This window comes from Morone saxatilis, unplaced genomic scaffold (assembly GCF_004916995.1).
Source record: "Morone saxatilis isolate NCDOM2014 unplaced genomic scaffold, NCSU_SB_2.0 Contig20, whole genome shotgun sequence".
Classification (NCBI taxonomy): Eukaryota; Metazoa; Chordata; class Actinopteri; family Moronidae; genus Morone; species Morone saxatilis.
In genome coordinates, this window is record NW_023339763.1 from 20,805,032 (window position 1) to 20,818,488 (window position 13,457).

The window sequence follows — 13,457 nt, forward strand, 5'->3', positions numbered from 1 at the left end:
GAGGGAGGGAGGGAGGGAGACAGTGATCAATACATCAGTCTGGCTGACCGGCTACTGGCCCCACTCCTCCACTGCAGCAGTGGCGCATATAAAGACTATATCACTGATGAAACATTGCAGCATACACATATCTTCCAAGACACTCTATACCCTGTGGCCAATTTGCTGTTTTATTACTTATTAAGTGCACTATTGTTTCTTGCCTGTGTGCTAAGTAGTTTTTTCCTGTCTCAGTGTATTTTCCACTAAGATGTGTAATGTAATTGGATTTAGAGCCTGTTTGTTTCCACCCCTAGGGCAATCCTCTCAATTCAATGTTGTGCCTGCCATGTAGAATTTTCTTATGAAATATGAAAGGAGGGAATTACAAAATAGCAATACTGTTGCCTGCAGGTTGTTTTCACTCACAGTAAACCTTCCATTGTTGATGTTCTTTTTTTTTTTTCTTCCTTTTTTCAATATTCCAACTTTCTACAGATTGCCATCAAGCCCAGCTCTCTAAGCAAGATGAAGACTATCTTCACACAGGAGATCTTCACAGAACAGGTACATACAGTATAGGTCCATCCTTAAGCACACTTTCTACACATTCCAGTGTTCACTGATTTATTAGATTTTGACCTTTCTTCTCATCAATGCAAATTTACTTTGCCCATTGAGAGCAGCTGTAAAACTCAGGAAAGGGTCTATTACTTGTGGAATAGTACCAGTAGATATATGCACAGCATATCTCACAGTAACCATCTCATCTCTGTAGGCGATTATTTCATGGCATATGCAATCTTACATCTATCTGTAGTTATATATGGTGTGGAAAATCAGTTGTTCAAACATCAAAGAACTTTTGTCAAATTGAAAATAATCATGTAAACCATGTCAAATCTTTTGTGGTCATGTTCAATGATTTGCAAAATTCACTGCAACAGCAAAAATGGTCAAAAAGGTTAAATGTATAGGTACTTTAGTATAACAACATCTCAGACAAATCTCTTTCATGTATATATCATTTTATGGCCCAATGCTTCATCTGTGTATGCCCTTGATGTATAATCCTGCAAAGCATGTTCAATTACATTCAAACAAAGTTGTGACCCTTCTCGTTATAATGAAATATTGAACCATGCAGTACATGTTCTTTGTCTATTTTGCATTGTTGCTGTTTAGATAACTTGTTTATTACTCCTGGTGTGTAGGTGGTTACAGCCCATGCTGTAAGGGTTGCAGTGACCAACAACCTAAGTGCCAACATCACAGGATTCCTCCCCATTCACTGTATCTACCAGCTGCTTCGGAGCCGAGCCTTCACCAAGCACAAAGTGTCCATAAAGGTAGAAGATGTGCCCCAGATTGGCTCAAAATGATGACTAGATGACTAGCTGCTAAATGATCTGAAGTCTGTTTAAAAAAAAAATAAAAATAAAATCCCTCTTGTGCTATGCTTATGTGCATCCTCTAGGACTGGATCTATCGCCAGCTCTGTGAGACAACCACCCCTATCCACACCCAACTGATTCCTCTAATTGACGCCTACATCAACTCTATCCTCACTCCAGCATCCAAGGCCAACCCAGAGGCCACTAACCAGCCCATCACTGAACAGGAGATCCTCAATGTCTTCCAGAGTTCTGCTGGGGTGAGTCAGCCATAATGGGAACTGCAAAAACCTAAGACTGCACCCTAAACAGTTATTGGCATTTTGTTGTGTGTTCCTCATTTTACATATTTTGTTTTAAAGATGTTGGACATGTGTTTGAATATTTGAAGGGAACATTTTCCTCTTAAGTTACCAGAATAATGGAGTTTGTTAACTCTCTTTAATGACATTTTACACAATGTTCTCTTTAATATGATAACTATTTCAGTCTTTCTGATTTACCTAACTTAGTTATTGTTTTGGCAGTAATTCATTAAAACTCTATTGTACTGCACATTGTATTTTTGTCATCCATATCTCTCCAGTTACTTCTGATCTTTAAATGAAATATGTCTTTGTTGCTATCAGGTTTCAGGTGTTATAAATGATATGTAATTACATTACAAAAAGGCATTACACGTAATGGGTTGCAGCACTATTAACATAAAGTCTAATTATAAATATAGAAATGTAGATATTTTTGTCTTTTCTCTTAATTGCTGTTGCAAACGCAATTTCTGAGATAAGTGTGTTCATAATGACTGAAGTTCTTTTTTTAAAGTTTAGGTCCGGTGTAAATTGGATTGTTGAAATGGAAAATACCAGCAATTCATTATCATTATCATTATCATTCATTATCATTATTCAGTATCCGTCTTCACATTCACTGTTGATGCAGAGCCTAATTGTGCTACCCATCTCTGACCTGTACCTGTTGCTTTGCTTCCCTCTTTCGCTATTGGTTAGCAAGGGGAGGCTAGTCGAGGAGGACGACAGCGCTACTCCATCACCACCCAACTCCTTATCCTCTACTACATCCTGTCCTATGAGGAGAACCTGTTGGCGAGCACCAAACAACTAGGTATGTACAAGACAATAACTGTTTCCAATAAAAACTGCACGGTGCCTGGCTTCCCATTGTGCTGTTTGCTCACTTCCTTTCAATTTTTTATTTTCTCTTCTTCTGCCTGTCTAAGGTGCATCCATTGTCATCTCCTCCGCTGAAGGAGGCATTGTTTTTGAGATGGAGGGAATTTTTCAGGCACTGAGAGGAGAAAGGCAGCTTTTGTCCTCTGAAGTTGTTGGAGATGCTCTCACTCTGGATGTGCAGTCATTCATCCTTTTCTCTCTCGGCACTGAATGTTGGCCGCTTCATAGAGACTAAATGGAGGGCTGACAAAGAGCCAAGTACAATGGCTGTGGGAGCTGAGCTAACTAGGACAGCTGTAGGTTAGATTGAGCATTAGCAGTTAGCCTAGTCAGTGTTTATTCTCTCCCATGACGAGCTCTGCTCTTGCCCTTCATTAGGCCAGATTTATGTGAGAGTTTATGCCCATCTCTTTAATTGCTGTGTTTACCCAAGTGCTCCTGCAGCCTTCAAGGAAGGAGTAATGAAGCCCATCAGCAGTGGTAATGAACCCACGTCAATGAAAAATCACCTCCGCTCCTCTAACGCATCGGCACAGCGGCTCTGGCGTCCTTACACTGCCAAATAAAACACTTCTGCTCTGCCTTGTCCTTTTTTGCATTGTGTTTTCACCCTTTTGCCTGTCTTAAAATTTCTTTGCTTTACTCACCCTTTTTTTCTCTCTCTTTTTTTTTTTAAAGCCCTGATGCAGAGGAAACCAAAGTCCTACTCAGCAGCCTTGATGGACCAGATCCCCATTAAGTACTTGGTTACTCAGGCCCAGGGACTGCAGCAGGAGCTAGGGGGTGAGACACAGACGTAATCCTGTGTGGGGGGGGGGGGGGGGCGAAGGAACACAACAAAACACGACAACACACACACACACACACACATACACACACACACACACACACAATTTAAAGATGCTCAAAAACACAAAATTCTTGTGGTTGATAAACTTGCAAATAACCTTTCTTTCTCTTACCCAGGTCTGCACTCTGCCCTGCTGAGGCTGCTGGCCACCAACTACCCCCACCTATGTCTAGTGGAGGACTGGGTGTGTGAGGAGGAGGTGACTGGTACCCTGCCCCTGCTGAGGAGGATGATGCTCCCCAGCAACACTTGCAGATACACTCAGAGCCAGCTCCACCAGGGTGAGAAGGGTGGGAATAATGGATGAAAGAAATAGGGTGGGGGGCAGAAGGTTAAGGCTGGTAGTTCTGAAAGTAGAGGTCCCATGCCCTTAAATGAAATGATAAACTGACATTGTTGTGTCAAACCAGCACTTGTGATACTAACCTAGGAGCCGGGGTTGTATAGGTGAGAGAGAGGTGTTGCCAATCTTGAGTGGAACAGGGGAGACATACTAAAATTGAATAATACATTTACAGGTGAAAGCTGTTATCCAACTGAAATCTTGTAACAATGTTTAATCCTTCAGGATTTAGAGGATTAAGCTGTAATTGGCTTTTCTTTGATAAAGATCCTTGACTAAATGCAAAAGTGTAACAGATAATCAGTTTCACACACTATTTGCAGGTTAATGTGCAGTATATATATATACCTTTACAAATTGATATTTTATCTATTAATGCAACTATGCACAACCAGGTTGTGTTTTTAGGCTGATTTGCAATCTGCTTCAGGATAATGGTGACAAGAAAGACAATATATGGATTAAATCTGAATAGGAAAGTATGGTAGGAATAGAAAAATAGCTCTTCTGCCTCCCAGGGGTTGGTGGTAGGACGTGAACTGGGGTTTTAAGTGAGTCTGAACAAAAGACTCAACAGACTGCGCCATTGAGTGACTGACCTACTCGCTATCTTTTTTTTTATTCTGTAGTTTTGACACTTATTATTTGATTCACACTATTTGTGGAAGTTAAAGGTTAATACCATTGTAGTTTTACTTTCTTGTCACCACCATTAAGTCTAAACAGATGTGTTTGCCAGATGTTGCTACTGTCTCATTGGATTTATCTGACACTACAGACGTTTTTGGTTTCTGTTCATTTTAGTGTGCACATTTGGTTCAAATCAGTTAAGGGAATACAACATGGCTCCACGGCTCTAGACTTTGAAGATTAATTCAGCTGTTCTCTCCCCAGCCTTTCAGAAGTTACCATCTAGCAGTCCCAGGCTGATGCGGATCCTGGAGCATTTAACGTTGCTTTCACCCGGAGACCTGATCCCTTATGCAGAGGCACTCACAGCCAGCATGGCTCTGCTGCTGGAGCCTGCTGTACCTCGCCGAATTCTGCAGACCCTCAACAAGCTCTGGATGGGCCTCAACACTGTGATGCCCCGCAGGTACATGCTCTGCACACGATTTAAATTGTTATTAACAAAAAATAGAAAATGCTACCATGGCAGCCTCAAGTGAGAATACCACTGCCTGTCACATGGGAAAAATACATCGTAGTAATTGGAATGTTCAATTTGTTTACTTTGTGTGAGTTTACATTTCATATAGGAACCAGATAACTGATAAGCCTAGTGGATATGGTAGGTTTTCTGCCTTAGAGCGTTGCTAGTATGCTTTGAGTTAATGGCATCACTTGGGTTTTGGGGCTCAAAATCAATAAGGAAACCAACCAAATAAGCATCTTATCTTCACTAATTAGAATTTGGCATCTTTTTCTAAACTTGATAAATAAAAAGTAAAAACAAAACAAGACAAATCCAAGGCCCATAAAAAATGTGCCACTTGACTTGGTGTCTTCTCTCCCAAGGCTGTGTAAAGTTGCTGTGAGACTCAGTAAATGGATTAAAGGAAGACTTGTGGAACAAGAGTTGTTGCCCTTAACCCCAGGCTGCTTGCTCAGTGATTATTGTGTGAATAGATCAGAGGTATTGAGACAAGCAACAATGTCAGCCCGTGTGAACTCTCTGGACAGAAGAGGGTGACCCTCACTCTGCCCCAGGGCCCATTGGAGCACAGTTACCAAAGCTCTGAGCAGACATCCTATTGATCCAAAAGGGGTCTGTAACAAGAAGAGCTCAGGGCAGGAAAACTGAAGGAGACTCCTTGAGGGAAATGTGAGGGCTCGTTGCCCCCTCCCTCTTCTCTTCCTCACTCCCTCTCATTGTATTGAATGTTGCAGAGGGCTAGACTGGGAGGAGGGCTGCAGTGCCAGATTTCACACAGATACACTGATTGATGCTGGTGCGCAAGCTGCAGGAAGGCTTGGAGCTCCAAGAGACCCCTGCTGTTTATAGTTTAGCATGGGTCTGATAAGAGAGATTGAGGGTGAAATGCAGCCAAAGGCTAATTTGTGAGTAACTGAATTATAGTTATAGTCATTAAACCCCTACTGAAGCATGCCTCATACCATATTTAATTTGCACTTAATCCATTTTTGAAAAAAAAAAAAAAAAAGTCATGATTAGTTCATTGTCAGTTGTTCATATTGTCACACAATTGCAATGTTACTAGAAAAGTGCCATAATGCCATTTTATGATCGGTAATGAATTCCCTCCACTTGTTAAAGTTAAAACTGATGTGTCTGTGTTGCAGGTTGTGGGTGATGACAGTAAACGCCCTCCAACCTTCAGCTAAGCTGCTCAGGCAGCAGAGGTACACTCAGAATGACCTGATGGTGGACCCTCTCATTGTTCTACGCTGTGATCAAAGGGTGTACAGGTAACTACAGCACTACTGCGCACACAGATCTGTTCACACGTATGTCGGTGTGTATTTTCTTGTTGTCATATGTTTCTGGCTATAGTACAGTCCATGAGGACATGGTCAGATAATGAAATTGACACCATATTAACCCACACAATTGGCTGCATTTATTTTCACAATTAATTTAACTTTAAAACACTATTATTGCAGTGTTTTAATGCTGAGGATCACCAAATAACTGTTGCTGTCACTATGCATTGAGATAAATAATCTTAATAATAAATAATAATCTTATATTCATTACATTTTTTGTATTTGATTAAAGGTGTTTTTACAGGTGTATGTTTATTGCATCTGGAGAGCATTTACTCTTTCAATTGGGTTTGTTATGGCAGGTGAAAACAATTCCTCAAAAATATATTGTTTCTGGTTAAAATCTGGTTTTCACTATTAATGAAACTTAAAGGTGCTCTGATTCCACTGTGCTAGTGCCTTTCCATTGTATTATTGTTGATTTTTGTATTCAGGTTCTGTGGAGGTGCACCCAGATGACCCTAGACCTGCAATTTTTACCAAATCAAACAAAATTACAGGTTTAACGTTTTATTTTTTGTTTTTTTGCAAGGTGTCCTCCTTTGATGGACATTGTCCTTCACATGCTGAATGGCTACCTGCTGGCCTCAAAGGCCTACCTACACTGCCACCTAAAGGAGACGGCTGACTTTGATCGGCAAAACCAGACAGTCTCCAACCTGGGCGTGCCTGGACAGCCAGATACACCCGAGGTCACCAGGGAAGAGCTAAAAAACGCCCTTCTATCTGCGCAGGTATTTTAACCGCTAACTGACACATTCACATTGACACACACTTTGTCTCTCTCATACTCAGACCTCACTTTATTGACAGAAGACTTAGTTTAATTTTCATTGGTGTTTGGTAAAGCACAAATGCTGAAATAAAATGGCATAAAATTACACACACAAAAACAAATGTGTTAGAGTTGACCTTTCACACCTAATCATGGCAAGGACCTGTTTCTGTTTAACCCCAGGACAGTGCAGCAGTGCAGATTCTCCTGGAGGTGTGTCTGCCAACCTCTGAAGAGCAGCAGCTGGGGGCCAACACAGAGAGCCTGCTGAGGAGCATTAGGGGCCCTTCGCCAGGGAAATCAAAACAGGGAAGCCTGGGGTCGAGAGCCAGGGGGAAGGTGGAGGACGCCGAGCCAGAGGGAGGCCTGCTCAGTGACTTAAGGGAGGTGCAGTGTCTCATCTGTTGTCTGCTGCATCAGATGTTCATCGCCGATCCCAACATTGCCAAGTTGGTCCACTTTCAGGTAACAGAATGGGGGGGTGGGAAAAGGTTACAGATAAGAGAGAGTGTTGTAACGGGTGAATTCAAGGCCAACAGGAGCATGTGTTGTTCTTGACCCTTTGGCTACAATCACTCTTTATCGACTCTACATGGACTCTCTGTGACATTCCTGCATGATAAGGTTTTCTGGTTTCCCTCCAGATTTTGCCATCAGAAGGTGATGTTATCATGCAAACACCTTGTGTTTAAGCAGTTTAGTGAGTTGTGCCATATTGCTGAAAATACCTTGGAGTCAGTTTTTTAAGAAGAGCCAAGTCATGTTGACCCCATTAGTCATCACATTTGCTTTAGTGGTAAGTGACTGCCGCACTCCCAGAAGTAAAGACGGCCATATGGTAGACTTCATCAAGCCAATCCTGTCTCTGTCACACTAATCCACCCTTGTCCACTCTGCCAAGCAGAAGCTGCTGTGTGTGTTCACGTCTACACACACGTTTAATATAAAAGTTCTTGTGTGCTTAAATGACTACTTAAGTGAATTGGCTGGGTATTCCTTGTTCCTCCCTTATCGTTCTTGATTTTTATCCTAAGAGTTAAATGTCCTGCTCCCCTCTGACTGTATTTCTTTCTTTGTCAGGGTTACCCTCAAGCTCTGCTGCCTCTAACTGTGGCAGGCATCCCCTCCATCCATATCTGTCTGGACTTCATCCCAGAGCTGCTGGCCCAGCCCCAGCTGGAAAAGCAGGTGAGGCCTCCCAACCTCCCTCCCCTCTCCTTTCTTCTCTTTTTCCTGGCTCTAAGTCCTAGACTTACCTTGGGTTCGTGCCAGAGCCTCTCTTACACTGTCGTGTTTTTTCAAAGCAGTTGTGAATGTGTGTGTCCCCACAGATCTTTGCAATCCAGTTGCTGTCATACTTGTGTACCCAGTACGCCCTGCCTAAGTCCCTCAGTGTGGCCAGGTTGGCCATCAGTGTCATGGGCACCCTCCTCACAGGTCAGTGTACTGTTTTTACATCTCATGCTTTTATGCTGTTGGTTGTAGCCTCACTTATTCGCTATACATAATTTTATTTACTTTAGTCTCCATCATTGAATTTGCTCCCAGCAGACTCACTGTATACTATAAATCACAATGCAGCTTGTATACAGTATATCGGCTATGGTCGCACAGTGTGTCTTGCTATTTTTATCCCTATATTTGGCTGCCACCATCTGGCTTTTAGCTGTTAGTGCAGCATGCGTACTCTGTACAGTGTGTACCAGCCTATTGGCCACTGTATTTGTTTATGCAGCTCTTGTGTGTACTGTAAGAGTGCGTTCTGTTCTTTAGTGCTGACTCGTGCCAAGCGTTTCTCCTTCTTCATGCCTATCCTGCCATGCCTGGTGGCCTTCTGCCAGGCCTTCCCTCCACTCTATGATGATGTGGCAGCTCTGCTAGTGCAAGTGGGCCAGGTTTGTGCCTCTGACGTTGCCACCAAAGCCAGGGACATTGACCCTCTCATTGCCCGTAAGTATCAGTCACCTGGTTGGAGTTATAACAATTTGTTAAATGGCATTAAGATTTTTTTTTATCTTTGGGTTACTTAATTATTTTTGCTTTTTTTGATGTGAGATTGGAGATTGTCACTTTACTACCTAATGTAGCTGCACACTTAACACTTACTTACCTAAAATAGGCCTGCGTTACTTTTACCGATATCAATATTGAGTAATTTAAAAAAAGGCATCCTTTAAAGATTTCCTATAATGGTTCCAATCTTTCACTGGATTCCTACTCTACCATTACTGGCCTGCTCCGTCCGGATTAATATCATCTGGCCATAGTGTAGCAGATCTCATCAAAAAAAAAAAAAAAAGCCTTGATCAGCCTTAAGTACTGATCTTGCAGATTGACTCAGGGCAACTCTAACTATAGATAATATGTATGTAACATGCAGAGTTGATGTGTTTATTCAGAACCTCTATACAGTGACACAACCTGGACATATTTCTAGAGATACCTAAATACTAGAAACTGCAAACAGCTGTAGTGTAGATCAGACTATTACAATGTAATGAAGACAAATGATAAAGAGCATAGTTAGGAAGAAGTGTTTAAGTAATAACATGAATAAGAAGTTAGTTGTTTTCCTGCCTCAGGCCTGCAGTATCTGAAGGAGAAGCCTCAGGGGGCTGTGGCTCCAGGTGGAGGTTCCTCCAAGCTGTCTTTACCCCAGAGGACAGCAGAAGAACTTGGTGGAGCTGACCCTGATGTCCAGCTCTGCTACTGTGTAGAGGCCACCTTCATGGATATCATCAGCTCCACCCTTCATGGACTATAGGCTACACACACACACACACAAGCGGAGGGACTGGATTACACCAACAACTCTAAACACTGCCTCTGAAAGACATTGTCACTCCTGAGAGGGCTACTGTCAACACACATCTAGTCATCTTTAACAAATGGACTCAGACTGATGTCATCTTCTTGAAGGGCTTTCAGAAAATGTAAGGTTGTGGGTTACACTCATTCTGTGCACATGATGGGACATGTACTGTGTGAAAGTCAAGTATTGAAAAAAAATCAGACTGTTTTTGACACCTGATTTGCAATTTATTTAGAAAATGTATGTTCATGTGCTCTGTCTGAGTTTGTAGAAAGTAAAATACTGAAACATTTAAATGGGGCCATTTTCCTGACCTCTGTAGGCATATTTTTCTAAGCTGTAAGTATTGTGACGCTTTTCTCAGCAACTGAAAAAAGGAAAATGTTGCCTTTAAATATTATGTAGAGCTTTTGTACTGTATTTGTTTGTAATAAAACAAAGAAACCATTTCATTGATGAGATATATTTGGGACAAATGGAAAACATTTTGGTTTATAAGTAGGTTTTATATCCATCTATTACAATCTCCAGTCTTAGCAAGTTTATTAACTGCTTTAAAGGTCCAGTGTGTAACATTAAGGAGGGTCTAGTGGTAGCAACGGAATATAATATTCATAGGTATGTTTTTATAAGTGTATAATCACCTGAAAATAAAAACTGTTGTGTTTTTGTTACATTTAGAATAAGTTTTTATCTACAGAGGGAGCAGGTCCTCTTCTACGGAGTCTGCCATGTTTCTACATTAGCCCAGAACTGACAAACCAAGCACTGGCTCTAGATAGGGCCTTTTGCGGCCTCCTTAGTTTCTCCTACACTCTTGACTGCAGTCCGCAAGCTCACCGGTAGATGCTAAAAAAATCTACACTCTGGTCCTTTAATCGTAATGTCTAGTAATAACTCCAGCCCGCCCCTTGTTCTCGCGATATTTGTTAGTTCGTGATATTTGAGAGAATTTCGACGTTGGCTAATGGCAGTGCTAACAGAGCCCGCACTATTCAACCCAGAGGAAGAGAAGAGTGGACTTGTTGAATTCGCTAGCTGCCTGGTGTGGCAACAAAGTAACAAACAAACAAACAAACAAAGTAGGAGAGACTGAAGACATGAATGAGAAAATGTAGAGACTTGCCGAGACTAACGTGGTGTGTTGATGTACGGACAAGGAGGAGGACCAGAGGGATGGTAAGAGCTCCAGGTGTCAGTGTCAGGTAAGATACATTTATTTTGACTTCACGCTGTTCGATTTAAAAAGCTCCCGAGGTCTCTGTTGTGGCCCTGTTGGGGTCCAAAATGGCTTCAGTACAGAAACAGCAGAGCTCGACCCTCTCGGTTTTGGAGTTACTAGGACATATGACATGTTTAACAAAAATGGCCCTGCATTGTGTGATTGTTGTCTGATTTATAAAGGGGTAGTATTATTAGTTGGAGCTGCTTCCTAATGTTAACAGAAGCCATGACATGGCTTCTGTTAACTCTCTGTCACACTATATGACCTACTGGTACTGTTAATAGAGCGGAGCCATCTTCATGTTAATTAGTAACACCTGTATCAAGACAAAATGTCTGCTGTTAAAAGAGCCTATTTGCTACTAAATTACCCGTATGTTTTGTCTGCTGCACCCTACCACAGACAGAGTGTAATTCCTGCTGTAGTTTGAATATCATTTATTTCATCCCCAATTATTGATTCAGTAAACGTTCCTTTCACGTGTCGGTTGCTACTGAGGATATATTTAAGACAAAGTGAATAAATAAATAAAAAAATTCTAAGGCCCAGATTTACAAAATGACTTCCCTCCTTGCTCTGAGCAGACAACATTTTGGGTTGTTCCTGTCCAGTTATATTTTTTGTAATGAACATTTCCCAGCATGAAGTTCTAAATGCTGTTTCAAATATGTCTTCCCCTCACGCAGGAATAAAATGCTGGTGGAGAAATACTGCATCATTTATTTATGTGTTGTGATAACACTTGGCACATTTCAGTATACTGAGTCTCAAACTACTGGAATGGTCTACCACATGTGGGATTTTTATTGTAAAAAGTAAACTTGCCCTGGTTTATAAAAACTCACAAATTCCCAGAAAGAATAGAGAATACAGAGAGAGAGAGGTTGTGTGATAAGTGTAGTGCAAATATTTCATTATTTTAGCTTTGTATGTTCTTGAGCGGATAATCTGTGAAATTTCTGCGTGTGTGTGTGTATTTTTCTTATGGCAGTAGTAGAAACCGGTCAATCTATGAAAGGTAATATAAAGAGCAAGCACTTAGGCTAAATGAAGTAAGTCATTTATGGCTTTTCTGTAATTGTTTTGTCTGCAGATGGCAGCCTTATTCTCACTCGTACTTGGAAACTCAGTAGAATTTGTTATGAAGTATAGCTACATTAGCAAATATCAGTTTACAGTCTGCTCTCTATTTCGAAGTACTCCTCTGAGGACTTCCTGATGCTGCACATTTAAATCCAGTGGATTTATGCTCATATTCTAGATAGATAGACAAACAGATCCATGCAAGAATAGACTGTCGTTGCAGCAGAGCATTAATTGAGATGAACATCTTGGAAAAAAAGCTTCTGTCTGTCGTATCTTTGTGGCTTACATTGAAAAGCATCTTACTGCACACAGGAGACTTACCCCTTACTTTAATAGATGTGACCTCTTCTTCTAAAATGTCTTGCGCTGTATTTTATGAGCTGGTTAAAGGGCCTGTAGTGATCCTCTTCATTGGCATAATTTTCTCTCTCTTAAATGCCATTGCCTTTTTGAGTTTATCATTCAATAGCCATAACTGCTACGACTGAAACAGACTGTTAACAGACAGTTTAGAGCCTGTTTTATACCATATACCCGCTGCACTTATTACTTCACATGAATCCATATTATTGCTGCTGTACCATCATATCCTAATAGACATATCCTGGTAATTCACCAGAGGGCAGTCTTGCCACACTAAAAACAACAGATCCAGCCCGTCAGACCCATAATTAAATACACCACGCAACAGTGACGAACCTGAGTATAGTTTTCAAGGTTTGCACATTATTCTGTAATATAAAACTATGATAGAAGTTACAGTGAAACATAACCTATGATTGACAGTGTCAATGAATAATAAAATGTTAGAGGGAAAATGATTTCTTACATTTTTTAAGTGATTCACTACTGTATGAGAAATCAGAACAATCATCTACAAAGAAAAGATTTTCCAGGCAATGAAACAAATAATGACTTCTTAACATGCTAAAAGGCTAATATTATATAAAATACAAATCGGTAGATAATATGCAGTATGTTTTCGAGTGAATTGCATCCACCAAGTCAAGCTCCTCATCTCTCTCTGTCTCTCTCTCTCTCTCTCTCTCTGTCCCTCTCTCTCTCTCTCTGTGTTGTGGTGGAGGCATTTATGAAGCACTATAGAGCAGTTTGTTGTGCTGCTGCAGTTTCCCAGTGCTATGAGAGATGCCTGAAGCAAGTGAGGGTGAAATCACAGAGCAGTTTTGTTTTCACGGGCATTGCCACTGTTCTTCTAACACCTAGCACCCAAAATACTAGAACACTAAAAATACTTGCAAACAGCAGAAAAGGGTTGCAGAGGAGCAGACAGAAGG

General features: G+C 41.1%; 1 protein-coding gene across 2 annotated transcripts in view; it reads left to right on the forward strand.

Annotated features, from left to right (window-relative positions):
* Nucleotides 1-10,458, forward strand: part of ints2 (integrator complex subunit 2) — an 18,671-nt gene extending 8,213 nt beyond the window's left edge. For both annotated transcript variants that reach the window (XM_035667073.1, XM_035667074.1), the window contains 14 exons: nucleotides 478-546; nucleotides 1,194-1,328; nucleotides 1,457-1,633; nucleotides 2,381-2,495; nucleotides 3,242-3,346; nucleotides 3,530-3,694; nucleotides 4,651-4,852; nucleotides 6,061-6,186; nucleotides 6,797-6,998; nucleotides 7,223-7,504; nucleotides 8,120-8,227; nucleotides 8,371-8,476; nucleotides 8,813-8,989; nucleotides 9,622-10,458. In XM_035667073.1, coding sequence (XP_035522966.1) covers nucleotides 478-546; nucleotides 1,194-1,328; nucleotides 1,457-1,633; nucleotides 2,381-2,495; nucleotides 3,242-3,346; nucleotides 3,530-3,694; nucleotides 4,651-4,852; nucleotides 6,061-6,186; nucleotides 6,797-6,998; nucleotides 7,223-7,504; nucleotides 8,120-8,227; nucleotides 8,371-8,476; nucleotides 8,813-8,989; nucleotides 9,622-9,803 — 2,151 coding nt within the window. In that variant the 3' untranslated portion in view covers nucleotides 9,804-10,458. The remainder of the gene's footprint in view (nucleotides 1-477; nucleotides 547-1,193; nucleotides 1,329-1,456; nucleotides 1,634-2,380; nucleotides 2,496-3,241; nucleotides 3,347-3,529; nucleotides 3,695-4,650; nucleotides 4,853-6,060; nucleotides 6,187-6,796; nucleotides 6,999-7,222; nucleotides 7,505-8,119; nucleotides 8,228-8,370; nucleotides 8,477-8,812; nucleotides 8,990-9,621) is intronic.
* The last annotated feature ends 2,999 nt before the right edge of the window (nucleotides 10,459-13,457 follow it).